This window comes from Rhea pennata, chromosome 6 (assembly GCF_028389875.1).
Source record: "Rhea pennata isolate bPtePen1 chromosome 6, bPtePen1.pri, whole genome shotgun sequence".
Classification (NCBI taxonomy): Eukaryota; Metazoa; Chordata; class Aves; order Rheiformes; family Rheidae; genus Rhea; species Rhea pennata.
Window position 1 is genome coordinate 20,882,833 of NC_084668.1, and position 16,894 is coordinate 20,899,726.

Consider the following 16,894-nt stretch of genomic DNA (forward strand, 5'->3'; position numbering starts at 1 on the left):
AGTCCAACCCTCAGCATAGCCTCGTACAGGGATTGAACTCATGACCTTGGCATTAGCAGCATCATGCTCTAACCAGCTGAGCTAAACCTGCCACCAAATGCCTTCCTTCTCCTGAGCATGCCTAATAAAGCATTCTGAACTTCCCTTTCCCCATTCTTGGCCAATGGATTTCAAAAATCAGACTTAGAGAAAGAAATATTCAAGGTCTTTCTAATACAACCCAATTTTGTATTCAGTAACGTATGTATTTTCTTTAATACTGATGGTTCCTCTCTGCTCTTCCCTGATGTGACAGTAATTAATCACAATGAAATTTAAATTGTCGGAGTTATCAGAGTCACCCAGGTGAGACACTATGATATTAGCTGGAAGGGGCAGTTCATGATCCTCAGAACTATTGTTTTAGATCCTCTGCAGGCCCACATCAATCACTGCGCTGGGTAACTGAACTAAAATGTTAACTAAACTGAAAAAGGGAAACTACTGCCTTAGACAATAAACCTCAAAAAAACAGAGCTTGTTGACTGCGTGTAACTCAGGTTAGAGTCCAGCATTTTGTTGACTAAAGCTGGGACAGACTGTAAACTATTCTAAAACATAAAGCAGTAGCTAATACTCCGAGAACACAATTTTTGATAGTGAAGACATAACTTACAGTGTGTATCCACATGTATTTGACACTCTTTTCTTCCTTCTGGTTTTGCTAAATAAACTCCACTAGGTGTTAATGCACAAAATACTAGGGAAAATATTTCATAGGTTATACTATCTAATGTTTTTTTCTCCTATTTCTCTTCCTAATGAGAAATTTCTTCTTAGATCATGTAAGTCTGCATTCGTGGCAGCCACATTACTGAGAAGGGATTTCCTATCATGAATTCTTTTCTGTGACTTAATTAAACCAATGCAGATTTTTGATTTTCAGCAACAGTAAAACTTAAAGTATTCAAATACCTCTAGAAACTCTTAAAGTTAGAAGGGACTGGAGGACTGAAGGAGATACAAATGGGAAGACTAAAAATGTTCTGTTGGATGTCCTAAAAATTCTTTATTCTTAGTAGCCTCTATCTGCTGCTTACTATGAAAAGAGTAATCAGTTATTAATGCAGTGGTATTACCAAGTCACAGATAAAAATCATCAGGTAAATATATATCTTTTCCATTTTTGGAGCTAGTATTGCTTTTCAGTATTACATATAAATAGTAAGAGGTATATAAAGAGTGATCACTTACTACTTGAAGCAAAGAAAGATACCCAAATCCTACATTATCAAAGTTTACTTTCACGTTTTTCCATCGGGCACTTTGATTGTTTTTTATGAGTTCCTCGCACTGACTAAAATTGTTGATTTGGTCGACTTCAAACCTTTCATCAGTTGTGGTGTTAACACAGTAGTAGAACTTCCCAGCAAACAGATTTACTCCCATGATGCTGAAAATTAGCCAGAATATAAGACAAACGAGAAGCACGTTCATGATGGATGGAATTGCTCCTAAAAGGGCATTCACAACCACCTAGTACACAAATACAGGGGGGGGAAAAAAAGAGTGTAAGAATACTTACAGCAATAAAGTTTTGTATACTGTTTTACCAATGCTTAATAAATGTTTGTTAAGAAACTAATACTATAAATGTTAATGCAATACATTGATAATTGTAGCATTGCACTGTTCTTTTAAACACTTAACATTAGTATATGTTATGAAAGAAAAATAAGTGAGAAAAATAAAATAGTTAAAAGTAAAACAAAATAGAAGACCTGGTGGTAGTAAGATGAAGCCTGACATTGATGTGTTCTATATAAAAAAGAGATATGTGTTAAATACAAATACAGAAATAATAATAATCTAAAAATGCAATAAATTATAGCTTAAAAATGATTTTTTTAAAAGTGGCAACCTGTAGATTTGATCAACATAGTTTTGAAATTTAAGCTGAAAACACAAATGCCATGAATCTAGAAACTAAGGTCTCTATTAAGAAGATTATGCAGGAATATACATATCTTTATTGCCTTATTGATCCATGCAAGATTATAACAAAGATTAATTTCTTTGTATAGAAAAGCAAGACAGTTTTGCAATATGTTTCTATTTGAACCAACATAATTTATTTCAAGCTCCAGTCTTATTGTTTCATTTATTGAGTTTAAGCCAGTAACACTCTTCATTTATCTAAAGAAGGACAAGTATCAAGGACATATTTAGGATTTTGATTTTGCATTTTAAATTATTTTTGGCTAGTTGCCTCCTCAGTCCCTTGTAGGCAAGAGGTCAATAATTACTTACATAGAAAAAATATATTTTCTAAGAGATATAGTAATTGCATGTGTCTGTCAGATCTACTAAAACTTTTGTGGTATCTACTTGGCTGAACAGCTGAGCAATCACTCTTAAATATCCAAAACCAGATCTCTCCATTACTAGTTGCATTTTATTTTAAATTTTATTTTCTTCTCTGTAAAACCTTATGACCTTGTAGGAATACAAATAAAATATATACTAGGGGTCTGTTTCTCAGTAATCCAATCCCTGCAGTAAGGCAGGAATGGATTGGGGTGGGTACTTGGGGTGTATTAACGTGTCTTATTCCATCTTTGCTGGCCCTGCTTTCTGCAGCATGCAGGAATCTTCCCCACTGTCAATATGATTTCCAGCAAGGTCAAAGCTGCTCGGTCTTACTACCTGTATTTCACAGCCTCTTGAAGGCCTTTGGAAGTAGAGTGTTGTGGCAGTGTTACTTGTCACTCAGCACCCTCCTCCTCCCAAATGTTATGGTCAGGATTTAGGACCTGTTTAAAGATCTTAGATAGAAATGTTATTTTCAGGGTGTAATCGCTTCTCATTTTAAGGACCTCCTCTATTGCCAGAGGGTTGAAATGGGAGCTTACTGTAACAGAGAATTATCCTCTCATTTATAAAAACCTGAATGTTTAAAGATTTAACTTTTAACGGCAGCTTCTAGTTTTGATGGTAACTTTAAAGGAAGCATGCTTGCATTGTTGAGATTTCTATTACAGAAAATGTGAAGTATTTAAGTCATGTGTGCATAAGCTAGACATTTATTAAAATTTTTGTTTAAAAAGGCTAATAAGGTCTGAACATAAGAATCCCAGTCTCAAAGGACTGAGCGAAATCTTGTCTTATTATCCAGTAGGGGGGAATAAATATGTTGCTATTTATGTTGATGAAATTGAGAACAACATAAAAATTAGGAATGATTCTGGAATTTATTCTTAGTCTGACCTGATCTATGTCACTGCATTATGGTATTGCTGTTTTGAAATTCTAGGCCAGCTAGTGCCTGTATCCTGTTCACGATGCATTATATGGATTGAGATTCATCTGTTTTGTCTTAATGAGAAACCTGAAAATAGAAATGTCAAGAGAGGAAGATGGGGATTTATTCACACAACTCTAATAAATTAAGGATACGTGCACTCACAGTAAAGAATGGTTTTGCTGTATAAATTGAATGCCTGTGGCAGTTACCTTATTAACAACCCTGAGATCCATTGGACCACAGCACAGATCCAGAACAGGCAGCAGAATACTAACAGCTACAGTAGTTGTTACAACAGTTTTGATAATAGTTGTAGAAGGAAAGATTTCTACAAAATGCCATCAAAGTGTCTCACATCTTCAGATGAACACATAGTGCAGTCTCTCTACTGAGACTGTCAAAGAAAGAAGCCACATGTTCTTATATAAGAACTGAACAGCTTCCAGCAACTGTTCCACCAACGGTTCCAACAACTTAATTCATATAGGTCACTGAATACCCATCAAATGGTAACAATTTTTGGTCACTACTGACCTGGCCTGGATGCGAACTGGTGACCTAGAGATGAAAGGCTCTGTATCCTATTACCAACCCCTTGAGCTATCCAGTCCCCCTGGAAGGTTTTTTAAGAAAAGAAGAAAAGAAAATTAAAACTTTTAGAAGTTGTTTTCTGTTTGTGTTTTTTGTTTTGGTTTTGTTTATTCTTTTTGCACCAGTGTTAAGCTTCTGCCCTACCTATGTACAATGTAAAACTGGATTTTTACATGCTGGTCAGATGCTACGGGCCTCACTGTTAAGTCCACTTTGTCCACTTTGGGAAGAAGCCTTTCATTTCTTCAACATGTACAGTTAGAGGCAATCACTTTTTCAGTGTTTTTTTTTATTTATTTACATTTTCTGTGTTGTATTCGGGAACACCTGAGGTATATTAGGATAATAAGGATATTATCTTACATAATAAATACCAAGAAGGCACCCATACATATACAAACACAACACCTTCACACATAAGTTACTGCAAATGGACATCAAAAAAAGAGAACCAATTAAAAAGTGAACTGAATGCAGAAGAGAAGTCAAGTAGCATTTCTTCATCAGTTAAACAGTTTAACAAATAAAAACCTGCCAGTCTCATCTTGTTGGAAATGAGTTGAGAACTTCATTTTTTTTTGCTCTTTCTTCAAATCTAGATCAAATGTATGTGATCCTAAATGTAATTTTTAAGGGGCTGTTCTCTTTGGTCTATTTTCTGTTATTCCTTGATATTGAATTGAATGCAAATAAGTTGGAAAAAGATTTTTTCAGGGTTTTCCTTTCAAAATTACCTATGCATTCCCTCAGGGCTGGGGATGGTGTATGCCAGGTTCATTTGAGTGAGCAAGCTGAGTCTGCGCATTCACCTTTCTATGGCCTCAAGTATAGGGAATGGCAGTAAGTAACAGCGAGAAGCAACATCTGACACCTGCAAAGTCAAGTGGAATCTAGATCTTAAGTCTCAGCCAGTATTTATCCAGAAAAAAAAAAAATGTGGGAAACCATAATGACTCTTCTAAGAAGAAAGCACTATCTCATATACATTTACACAGCTTTTTTTGTTTAGACTTCCATAACGTTCATCTTCCAAGCGTCAGATATGTATGTAAGATTCAAGAATTACTGTGATGCTAGCTGTATGTCTAATCTTCTAGCTGACCTGAAACTATGCCAATCCAATTTGGTAGTTCAGTTAGTTGTTGTTTGTATCTTTTTTTTAGACTGCTGACCAAAGAAGACAGCATGTTTAGATGCATAGCATGAGGAATGTGCACTGGAATATGCAAATTAACAGTTTATCCCTGCTACATAAGTAGGTTATAAGGAAGTATTATTAGATTCAGCCTTGCTATACGACAGGACCTAAAGCATGTAATGAGTCTCATAGATGCAACTGAATTATAGGTCTCACAGCAAAACAGTTTCAATAGCTCCTAGCATCTCAGCAACTACAGGCTTCCTAGGAACTCTGACATTACATCTGATTAATGGATATATCAAGGCCTCCTGATATCTGTAAATAAACCTGGAACAATCTTTAGCAGTACTTAACAATTTTGTCAGTAAAATTTGTAGCTTCTTTACAGAAGTTCCAAACTCTTTGTCCCTGGTATGAAAGAGAAGGAAGCTACCATCTTTTAAGTAAAAAGAAAGATTATAGGATTAAGTCTGGAATGTTCTTTGTGATAAAAATGAAAAACTGTCTACTTCATTTGCTTCCACTTTGGGAGTCATCAGCTTATATTTTTATAATCTAAATAAAGATGTTCACCAAAAATTTGATCTCGTATCTCAGTTCTCTGAAGGAGCCTATTTATTGAAGGCTAGAAAGGTTATTAAACTGTTATGATTCCTCAGTTTTTTTTTCTGTACATACTTTCTTAAATAAGATGTACAGAAGCATGGAAAGTGAAACAATTTTTACTTCAGCTGTACCTTTATGGATGAAAGCAAGTTTTGTCTTCTCTGCATGCTTAGTAAATGACTATAACAAGTGTGGGATATGTTCCTCCCATATGCAATTCCTTACTAGCTTAGACAGCCTAAGAAAACCTTCAATAATTTAAAAGAAGAAGAAGAAAGAGTAGGCTTGAATACACATATCTCAGAGATGAAGAGTTTCTCTCTCTTTAAGTGACTGTCTGCATAGTCATGCAGTCATAGACTTCCTGCAGTGCATTTTACAAAAAGCCCTTCATGTCTCTCAGCAGTACAAAGGCTGAAGACCCACCTGTTCCTAGGCTGCAGAGAGAGTTTGGCAATCGTATAACTAGCATTAGGAAAGAAAATCTATTATGACTCAAATGAGCCTCTGAAATTGCCTTGGGTGGGATTTGAGAGTGACTTCTAAGTCTTGCCTAGTCTTGAACAAATATAACATAAGAACATTGCCATAAGATCACAGATCTCTTCTGCTCACCTGGCCAATGTCCAGAGGTACATAAATCTCTCAGAGAGAGCATGAAGACAGATGATGTAGTGAGCAAGTAGCCATTGGTTTATACGCTTGGCCCATTGTTTTTTATGCTTGGCCTGTCACAGAGGTAAGACGCTGGAATGAGTAAGTAGTCATGCAAGGAGTGGAAAGGAATAGAGGCTCAGATGACATCCGTGATCTGAGTTTAGCATGTTCACGTAGAACAATGGATAAATTATTTGGGGACTTCACAATAAGAAGGTTAGAAGATGCTGAAACCACACTGACTTGACCAGGAAGTAGGCACTGGGGTAACTACAGGTCTTCAAATATGGCTGAGTTGAGGCAATGGAGGAAAAGACAAAACGAATACAGTAACTTTCCTAGTCCGGAGATCAAAAGCACATCTGAGTAAGACCATAGAGAAAGCCTGTATCTGCATCAAAAAGATGGTGCTATCTGGTAGGCCAAAGCAAAGAATCATTGGAACTAATCTTTGTCCTGAAAGCTATCACCTCCTGCTCTCTGCGTTCATGAATCAACAGCTTGAAGTGGCTCAGCCCATCAGCTGATTTATTTTTATTATGCATAAGCATACCACCAGTGTGTCACTCATTAGCCAAGCACCAACACAATGACATCAGCTGTCCAGTAGCTTGAATTCAATGTATGGCTCTCCTTCATGTAAATTTAACTGACCTCTTTTTCACTGTCTCATGAATTCTCCTACCAGAGCTCATCCTCTATCATATGTATACTGTTCATTTTCTAATTTACTCATCACTAAACATGGGTACATGTACCAATTGAACTAGGTCAGAAATATGCAATAGGAATTTTTCAATTTACAGATGGTGTTTTCCAAAGGGGGGGGGGGGAAGACTTTTGGTAATTGCACAGTAAATCCAAATATCCAAAACAAATTGCACAGTAAATCCAAATTCAAAACATGAATCAACCTATTGAAAACCCCTTTTGAAAGGTAATGAGAAATGCAAGAGGTAATGTAGAGATATAAAGCAGAAGGTCCCAAGAATTCTTTAAATACCTTCCAAAAAATACTCGAATGGCTCCTCAGTCTCCAGGATGAAATTCTTCTCATAATTGTGTTTATGAAGAATGGGGAATTTCCTGAAGCTCTCTTGCAGAGTATCTCATTGTTATCTTTTCATACTTTGGGGTTCAGAGGTGGCATGGTGGTTTCTGGCTTTTCACTACTCAAATTATATAGATAAGGATAATCTGGAACCTTGTAGATGTGTAGTGTGATGTAAAACAGAGCACTAGATTTCTAGAAGAGAAGTACCTTAGGAAATGTGCAAATTCTTATTTGATTTGTTAAGTAAAAAGAGGAAATGCATGCACTTGCAGGGCAAATTCGTAATCAACAAACAAAATCAACAGAAAGAAATCTCAGCAAAAATAAATTTCATCAGTTATCAGACCATCCACCACTGTAGTGAAGATGTTTGCTTGTATCCAGGTTTGTGCTCAAGTTAACAATGGTGCAGGTGAGCTTAAACATTTAAATAATTCAAATTAAAAAGTGCAAAATCCTTAAAATAATTCAGTTGGAAGATGGCCAGATGATAACTATTTGAGTTCATTTTTATCATGACAACATCTTGTGGCAGCACTGAAATGATATCAGCAATGTGCTGTCCCTAAGTAATGTGTAAACATTCTCTACCAAAATAATTTTAGCCAGGTAGGAGATAGATTTGACTTGTGAAACAATGAATTATAGCCATTAAAATCAATTCAAGATTTCTGCTGACAGTTTACTCCAAACACAATGATTTATACATAAGCGTACAGATGCATACAGAAGAACACAGAATTTTGTCCTCTTTAAACTTAAGAACTGGAATCTAAAAATTAGTGTATAGGAGACGATTTAAAACAAGGTATGAATTTCAAAGAACTGGCACTTCAGTGGTAAAGCAGGAGTGGCATATGAACTTCTACTGTTTCAAAATCCCTCAAAGTTTGAAAAATAGAAGTACTGTTTTCTCAGTAAACCTGACACTTGGGAGCAACCTGTTTTCTTAAAAAAAAGAAGAGAGAAAAGAAAAAAAAAAGGCTCAAATAATTTATCAGTAACTACTCATTTTTCAAAGTGTATACATGCAAAGTAAACATGTGCAGGTAGTGCAGTGCACATTCCCTTTGTGTATTTATAGTGCTGGTTTGAAAAAACAGGGAAATGTGTGTCTCTGCAGTATCATGGGAGGGCAGCAGCCTTACTCATGGTCTACCTTCCCTCATGTGTCCTATGACGTTTTATAAAGTGGATGAGGGAGGGCTCAGCAGGAGCTTAGTTCCTCTCAGTTGCAGAGTAAAAACATTAGATAGATAAGGATTAAAAGTTCTTTGTGCTGAAGTGATAAAGTGTATGTACTGTCCCACAGTGGTAACGTAGATGGGAATTTTTATTCAAAGATAATATTCTTCCCTCATTCTGTCCTCATTTGCATCATCAGATATGTTTTATTATCTGATAAAAAATTTGGAAAAAGATAAGGTGTCTTTACAGAGAGAGAGAGATGGTCTTTTGCTTGTTTTATATGCCAATCTGTGATTTAATCAGGCATCTCAAAATCATATAGTTTCTCATTGTGTAGGTTGGAACTGATACTTTAGGATGGAAGTAATACATCCTCAGATGTAATAAGAAATTGGGAAGATTGCAGCATATATATGATGACCAGACATGAGCTGGACATAGAGGCAACAGAGGATGGGAATTAGATACCTCTGTGAGAGGAAGTGTAGTCTGCTTGACATCTTCCAAATAATGACTGAGGAGAGAACGTATGGTGACTCTAAAAGTGTGGTTTCATTCAAGTTGTTAAAAGCTTCTCATTTCCAGTAAATTACTCTCCAGTATAAAATCTTAAAGGATTTTCTGTGAGAAATTCTCCAACTTGTCTCTCACAAACAGAAATCAGGGTGATGAACCACGTTTGTATGAATTTATAATCTATAATCTGATAGTTACTGATTTTTTTAATCTAACCTCCTACTCAAAGCATGTATAAAAGATCAGGTTGTTCTGGGACTTGTCTACTCAAGTCTTGAACACGTCCAAGGATAGAGATTCCCAAGTGTCTCTGAAAAACCTGTTCCACTATTTATTTACCTCATGGTTAGAAAAATAAAAGAAAAAGAAAGAAAGAAAAATCCTGCCTAATGAGAACTGCCTGTGTTCCAACTTGTGCCCGTTGCCTTTTGTGCTAGTGCTGCACACACCTAAGAAGAGGATCTTCGTCTTCTCTGTATCCTCCAATCAAAAATTAGAGCTATTTCATGGAATTTAGCGTTAAAAAGTGCATATTCAGTAGTAAAAGAAATAGAGTTTTGCTGTGAATTCACCTTTGCTACATAGTTTTTGTTAATGCCATGTATCTCCATATAATCTATTCTTAAGTATGTGAGCTGCGATTATGCAAGCCTAGGAAAAAAAATTAGAAGAATGTTTATAACAGTTAGAAGCAAGGGAAGAGACAAATCTTTTCCAAGCTTATTTGAGCAAACTAATTCTTTTATCCTTAATTCAGTACCAGTAAAATGTACAAAAAAGAAAGTATGTAAAAGGAAGTAACAACAGTGAAAATAGAATGTTATTTAAATCAAGAAAATTATCACGGAAAGTTTTTTCACGAAAGAGACCATGAAGGAAATGAATGCATGTGTCAAAGTCTTCGAAATGGCACGTGAAACAGCTGACATGAAACAACTGGAAAATTTGAGCATTAAATGACAAGATTTATGACAAAGTTTTCAGTTTTCTGACTAAAATGAAGACTGTGTTAAGGACATGGGGTGAAAATTATAAGAAATCTACTTTTTAGAGCAGCAAATAGAAAAAAGCTTTGGAGTTAACTGAGAATATGCAAAGAATAAGACAGGCAGATGGAAAGGATCGGAGAGACCTTGACAAGGAGGAACAACTTAGTCTTAACAACAGTGAAATACAAAGTTGAAGCAAGAGACAAAAGATCTCAGAGGAAAAGAAAATGGCTTTCTGAGCAAGTCAACGTGGTCATTTCCACTTTTCCTTACTTGCTTGTTGTACAAGCATGGCTGACTTTGCAGAATGCCTGCGGTACCCTTTTTTATTCATGAACAGGCTACTAAAAACAAACTACACTTTTACATTTAATGAGATACTGGGGTTCCTAGAGCAACTTTAATTCTGTTTCTTACCAGAGATCAAGCATATGACAAAATACTTTTCAAGACATAATATAGGAAAAGATATTATTTAACATACTGTATGAGGAAAGATAGTAATTATCTGCCAAGCAGTGCATCACATGGCAGTGGTTATATGAGAAAACCCATAAATATTGTTAACACATGTGAACGTCAAAACAGAATAATTAACAGATGCAGGAACAATAACTTTAAATTTCACTGGATGTAGTGAAAAAATAACATTTTCCTCTTGCTGTTGCATAAATATATTTTCCTTTATTTTGCCTTTAAAAATGCTAATAAAAGTATAAACTATATTATATATCTCTTAAAAAATTTCATTACATTGTGATCCTAAAAGTAAGAAATTTCTTTCGAGCTACAACAAACAAACATACATCTTGACAAAAATCATGTTTCAATTATATAAGGAACTCCTTCAGAAGTTCTCTTCTAATTGAAGAAGTATAGTCTAAGAAAAATCTCAAAATCCTAAAATATTTCCTTTTTGATTTATGAACATCTATACACAAAGTCTTTTTACACTGAATTTGGTAAATTTTGTGTTTCAGGAAACATAGGCTTCCTGTAGACTTTCCTTAACACTCGGAAGTAGTGAATAACATCACTCAGCAAAATATATTTCTTTATAAATGTAAGGGAAACTAGCAGAACTTAATCTTGAGAGTGAATATACAATTCATAACTGTGACAAAAGATGCTAACCTTACAGTGAATCATGTTTATATTGATGCAGCATTTACACTGAAGCTATAAAAGAATGCTGCACAAGCAATATCCTCTTGCAGCTGGTGCTTGCGAACGGTATAGTCAAAGATCTTTTTTTCCCTAAAGATATGATAATGAACGCAAATTTTTGAATCACCAACATTTCTCTCGCATAACTTTTCTAAACTCCAAAGAAGATGCTATAAAAATAATGCTCAGAAAGTTACTGGATTTTCAATGAAAATTATAAACATTAATTTCCAACACAGACCAGTTCCTATCACAATGAAGACTGAAGGCCAATAGTAAGTATTTACAACTCCCTGAATGTCCTATTTTCTCATAACTTTCTTCCCTTTATCTGCTCAGTTCCTTTCTACTTGAACTAGTGTGATGCTGCGAGAGAGATTCTAAGGAATAAGGATGCCATACGATGTCTTATGTGATATAAAAATACTTAGAGTGATTTACTTAAGTAACGTATATGAGTTTAAAAGTTTCTGTAAAGATTTAAACCACAATTATATAAATATCTGTACTTGTGATTATTCAGATCACAGTATCATTTATGGTATTATAAATAATGTTCAAAATTTATTCGATGGGATATTTTCAAATGTTTGTAACTATAAACTGAGTAACAGAGTAAAGCACAGATCTTTCAAAAACACTCTAAAAGCTAGATTTTTAGTTAAAAAGAAAAACACTTTTTATCAGTAAAAGAGTATCTGAAAATCTAAAAGCAGCTGAAATACCTTTCTTGTGCAAAAGGAACTCAGATAATTCAAAATAACCATCCTGATTTTCTCAAAAGTTTTCATGTTACTTTTGTAACATTAGAAATTTCAAATGATTATTTTCAGAGATTGAAAGCAATTAAGATAGGGTGACTGTATAAACTAACACTGCTGTTACTAAGATTCTCCAGAAAGATATCTCCTTCCTAAAATTAAATACACAATGTAGTGATTTGTCACACTGTAAATATTAAGTGTAGAAAAGGGGGAAATACTGTACCCATAATATAGATAAGGGGAGGAACCAGTGCTCCACCCCATCCCAGTTGAAGAAAGGTTATCCTATATGAAATAGAAATATATAGCTTGTTATTAGTCATGAATCTGTAATGACAGGCACTTGATGTTATGTTTTATAACGAATCATATGAGAAATTGTTGTTTTCCTACTAATGAAGTTTGGAGAACTCTTGAAAATGTCTCGTTATCGCTTTCCTCGTAAGGGAATCAAAGGAATCTGTTGAATTTTAGAGGATATTTAAGACATCAAATACTCTAATTTAGTTTTACATGTTATGAAATTGGACTGGAAATTTGAAATACAGTAAGTGTTTAAAGCCATCAGCCAGAAATATGCATAAGGCATGCAAAACTGAAAGTGCAAGTGGTTTTCAGATTGTTTGCTGCCTTCTACTATTTCTCTAATAAATAAATCAAGCACGGCATGACATGCTTTATTTTGTGAAATTACACACAAATGCATGCGTTATTGTCACTTAATTCTCTAATTCAGCAAAGCAATGTATATTCAGTATTCTACATTTACAAGTAGCATACCAATTCAGAACTAGCGCAAAAGCATTATGTTGCAAGTACTAAAAAGCTAAACAAAAAGCAATGGCTATATTCAAATCTCAGTTTGCAGATAGTTCTGCTCAGTACATACATTAATTGAGATAAGAATATAAACCCTATGATAGATATTTGAATTAAATGAAAGCAATTCTTTACTTTGCCTTCCAGCATCTGAGTGGAGTTGGTTTTGAGATTCATTATAGAAAGTACTAAAATTTCTCAGAATGCAGTATATTAGCAGATATTTTAAATGCCCTTAGCATGGCAAAATTCACTTAGAGCAAGCACAAGCTATGAACCACTTATATCTGTTTTGGTACAAATGATTCATACATCCTATGTTGGTTCCATGAAGAGGATTTGTTTAACCCACTCTTTAAACAATGTATTTGCAAAATTAACTTGTAACTGTGGACTATATAATGATTTAAAAAGTGAAGTATGTTTCATATTTAGAGACAACAGTTACTAGTATTTACTGATTATGTAAGAAGCTGTATTCTTTTAATTTACCAGAATTGTAAAATTATTTAAGAAAAAGAAAGTGTCTGATTCAAAACTTCTGTATACTGTCATTTCTTAATAAAATCATGAAACTGCATCAATTTAAAGTTCCTGAGAAATTACCCTCTTATTTTCCAAAATGATACAGAGCATCTTACATATAGGCGATTTTTTGGAATACATTTGATCGCTTATGTTTTCAAGACAAAATCTTCAGAGTTTTGAACATGGGGCAAAAATCATAAAATTATGAATACATTTTGAATAAAAAAAACCTCAGCTTGTTTTGCCACAGGTCAATGTAGGTATAAGCAATATAAGTAAGCAAAGAGGTTGGTTTATTTTCACTTCCTTCTGGCAGATAAAAGAATCTTTTTTATGGACTTTTATGAAATGAACTAAGTTGCTGGAGGACTGTAACTTGATATGGCAATAGTCTTATCATGAGTTGGTCAATTATTTATTACCATTTGTTATCTGAACCTTTTTACTGTTTGAGAGTCATTCATAAACTAATACTAATCTCTCTGAATACACTGTTACTGTAAATGTTTGCCAAGTGCTGTGGAAAAATGATCTTCAGAATTGCATGTAATTCACAGTGAGGATAAGATCTATCCAGTTGACCAGATTTGTTAAGTGACTTAGCTCAGGTACTTCACTGATTATCATTAACTTTTTAGGACAGAGCTGTAACAACCCTTTTTGCCTTTTCCGGCTTGTCTGTGATTCTGGTGTGATGTGCTGCTCATGAATTACTCATGTTGCATAGGTGAGCTTCTGCTGTATGACTGGGCATTTGGCATAGTTTTGTAGTTTTTCAGAGAGAAAAACTTTTTATAAAGGAAAGCAATAAACAGATCTCAGATAACAGATACCTTTCTTTGAACATGAATATCCTGATTCTTTTTAAGTAGAAAGATTTACTAAGGAAATCATGTGAGGATACAGAGAGTTGAATTAAACATTTAGCAATCAGTTTCAACATTATCTTTCTAGTTTCATTAGGTAACTGACATTATCTTCTCTTATCTTTCTGCTTTTTCCAACATCATCTAAAGAGGTGTATTGCTTGTCCCTGTGTAATTTTTATATTAGTCTCACAGTCTTCCTGCAGCTGATCCAGGAAGTTATTAGAAGTAAAACTGACAGCAATTTCCCAAACATCTGTCTGTACAAAAAACACATTTATCTGAATGTTCACAAACAGTAAGTACAAAAATAAAGAGAAAAGGGGTAAATCAAATAGTCATTCTAAACTTAAATGAAAGCTCATATGCTCTGTAGTATTTGACCAGCTCTTACCCTGCTGAATTATCATTTCATCAATTTCAAATGATGAGAAAAGTGTTAAAAGTCAAACTGTTAGATGAAACTGAATTTAATTAATCTAGTAATCATCTTTAGCAATATTTTTTCTGATGCACTCTGAAGGAGAGATATGCAACCTGATGGATACAATTTAAGGAACTGAATTCTAAGAATCTGAATTTGATTTCATTAAGCTGGTATTTATATCTCAGAACTGTTCAGACACTATATTGTAGACAATTTCATTAGATTATACATGACTTTTGAAATTCATTAGCACACTGTTTCCTCTCATGTTTCCATGAAGTAGAAAAAAGCATTCTCTAAAACATAGTTCAATAACATGCATACAGAGTTAGTTTGTATTCAGTGGCTTTAGGGAACAGAAGGCACAGACAAATGAAAAAACAGTTAAAATGCTTTCATGTGTGAAATGTAAGTAAGCAGGGCTCTAAGCTACTCAGAATAAGTATGAATAACCTTATATACTTTGTATTAAATATTGAATAATTGGAGTTTTGTTGAAGTAAGAATCCACTTACTTTACAAACGAGTAATTTCATAGAGAAATCAAATCATTTGATTTATTTTTATTTTTAAAGTCAGCCAAACTCAGAAATAGATTTAAACCACTAGCTAGTATGACTATATCTCTGGTGTGATCTAGTAAAATTCAGCTGGCTGGGATAGACAAAGTTAATTTATCAAATATAAGGAAAAATGGAAGATTTGAAGAAGTAACAGAAAATACATTTATTAATTAATGCTAATTTAGATTCCTGCATAAGTATTGCGATCAGTAAAAAATTAAAACCCTGTTACATTTTATTCATTATTAAGAATGTGTTAAAAGAGTTCATAGTTGGTAATTTCAAAGCCTTAAATGAAAAACTCCTGAGATTGGCTAGAAAGTAAAGTAACTTTGAAGAACACAACTTTTATGTGATATTACTGCATATAGATTTAGGTGAACCGATGAAGCTTTTTGCTTATCTGTTAGTAAAAGGTATGCAATAGATAAAGAGATAGTGCAGCCTTTCTGCATGGATTTGTCATTCCTTATTCTGCATGCATGATTCTTTGTATGCATGCATAATTCCAGATTCTTTCATGTTGTCTTACCCTCATGCCTTCAAATCGTGACAAAGCTCTTAGAGGTCTCAAAGCTCTTAGTGTCCTAAGGGATTTAATGGCACCAAGCTCAGAGTAACCCAATGCATTTGCTGTTAAGCTAACCAAAGAGACCTATATGAAAACAGGAAAGTAAAAATTACTATATTGTACATACTACTTCACATACCATAAATGTGAGATACAAACTTCTTTAGCAGAATCTAATTTTGCACCACTTTCTTCAAGAACAGGAAATCTCTTCAATAAAAAAGAAGTAATAAGAAAAAAGAGTAGGATAGGTAAATAAATAAATGAACAGGAATGCCATAAGTTAACAGATAAATAATATCTGGAAACATTAATACTTTGCAATTTTATTTTGCTGGTGATTTGAGGACATTTTAGACCCTCAAAAGCAAATGAAATTAATCTTTTCTTTTTATTGATTTAGGTGCTGAACTTACTTTTTCTCTATTTTTAATTGTATTTTTAATGTTGAATCTCATATATATTTAATGTATAACATACACAAATTACAAAGGTTGTCAACACCAGTCATAAAACAAAGCTCAATTTTATTTGATTAGCCCTTATATGCTGGGAACACAGTCAAAGTCCCTTGGATTTTTAGTAATTCTTTGGTTCATTAACCGCTTAAGAAGTAAGACCATTTACCATTACCATGTCCATTCTTAAGTCATTCAAATCAGGACAAAATTAATTATAATTTTAAATTTGAATTTGTTTAATATTTGTTTTCCTGTAAGTTTTACAAGACATTCTTATCTTAAAAAAATAAAGACAATAGTTTTGCTTTTGTAACTATGTAAAATAAAATATTCTAGTTTCAGACACAGAAGGTCACGGGTTGCAGAAACACCACGTATTTCTGTACATTAAGGGTTTGCTCAAAGAACTATACTTAGGACATTAACTTTTAAATTCTTTATCTATAATTGGACCAATACATCAAGAAATGGTATCCCACCATTCTCAGCACAGTAAAGTTATAACTATTGCTTGCTAGAAAGACCAATGAGCCTGATTTCAAACAAAGCTGTGCACATTGTAAGTTCAGTAACACCTATGGGACTCTAATACTGAGTAAGCCACACCACCAATTCTACAGCTTCATCTTCCGTTCCTTTAAAAAACTTCATTCAGCCACATGCTGAAATCTGTGGACATGATAGTCATTTCTTTCCCATGGAG

At 34.0% G+C, this 16,894-nt stretch overlaps 1 protein-coding gene across 1 annotated transcript in view; it reads right to left on the reverse strand.

The window, feature by feature from the left end:
* Positions 1–16,894, reverse strand: part of LOC134141993 (sodium channel protein type 1 subunit alpha) — a 68,820-nt gene that overhangs the window by 12,312 nt on the left and 39,614 nt on the right. Inside the window, exons 20-21 of the mRNA XM_062578657.1 lie at positions 15,692–15,814; positions 1,234–1,515 (exon numbers count right to left, since the gene is read on the reverse strand). Of these exons, the coding sequence (XP_062434641.1) occupies positions 1,234–1,515; positions 15,692–15,814 (405 nt within the window). The remainder of the gene's footprint in view (positions 1–1,233; positions 1,516–15,691; positions 15,815–16,894) is intronic.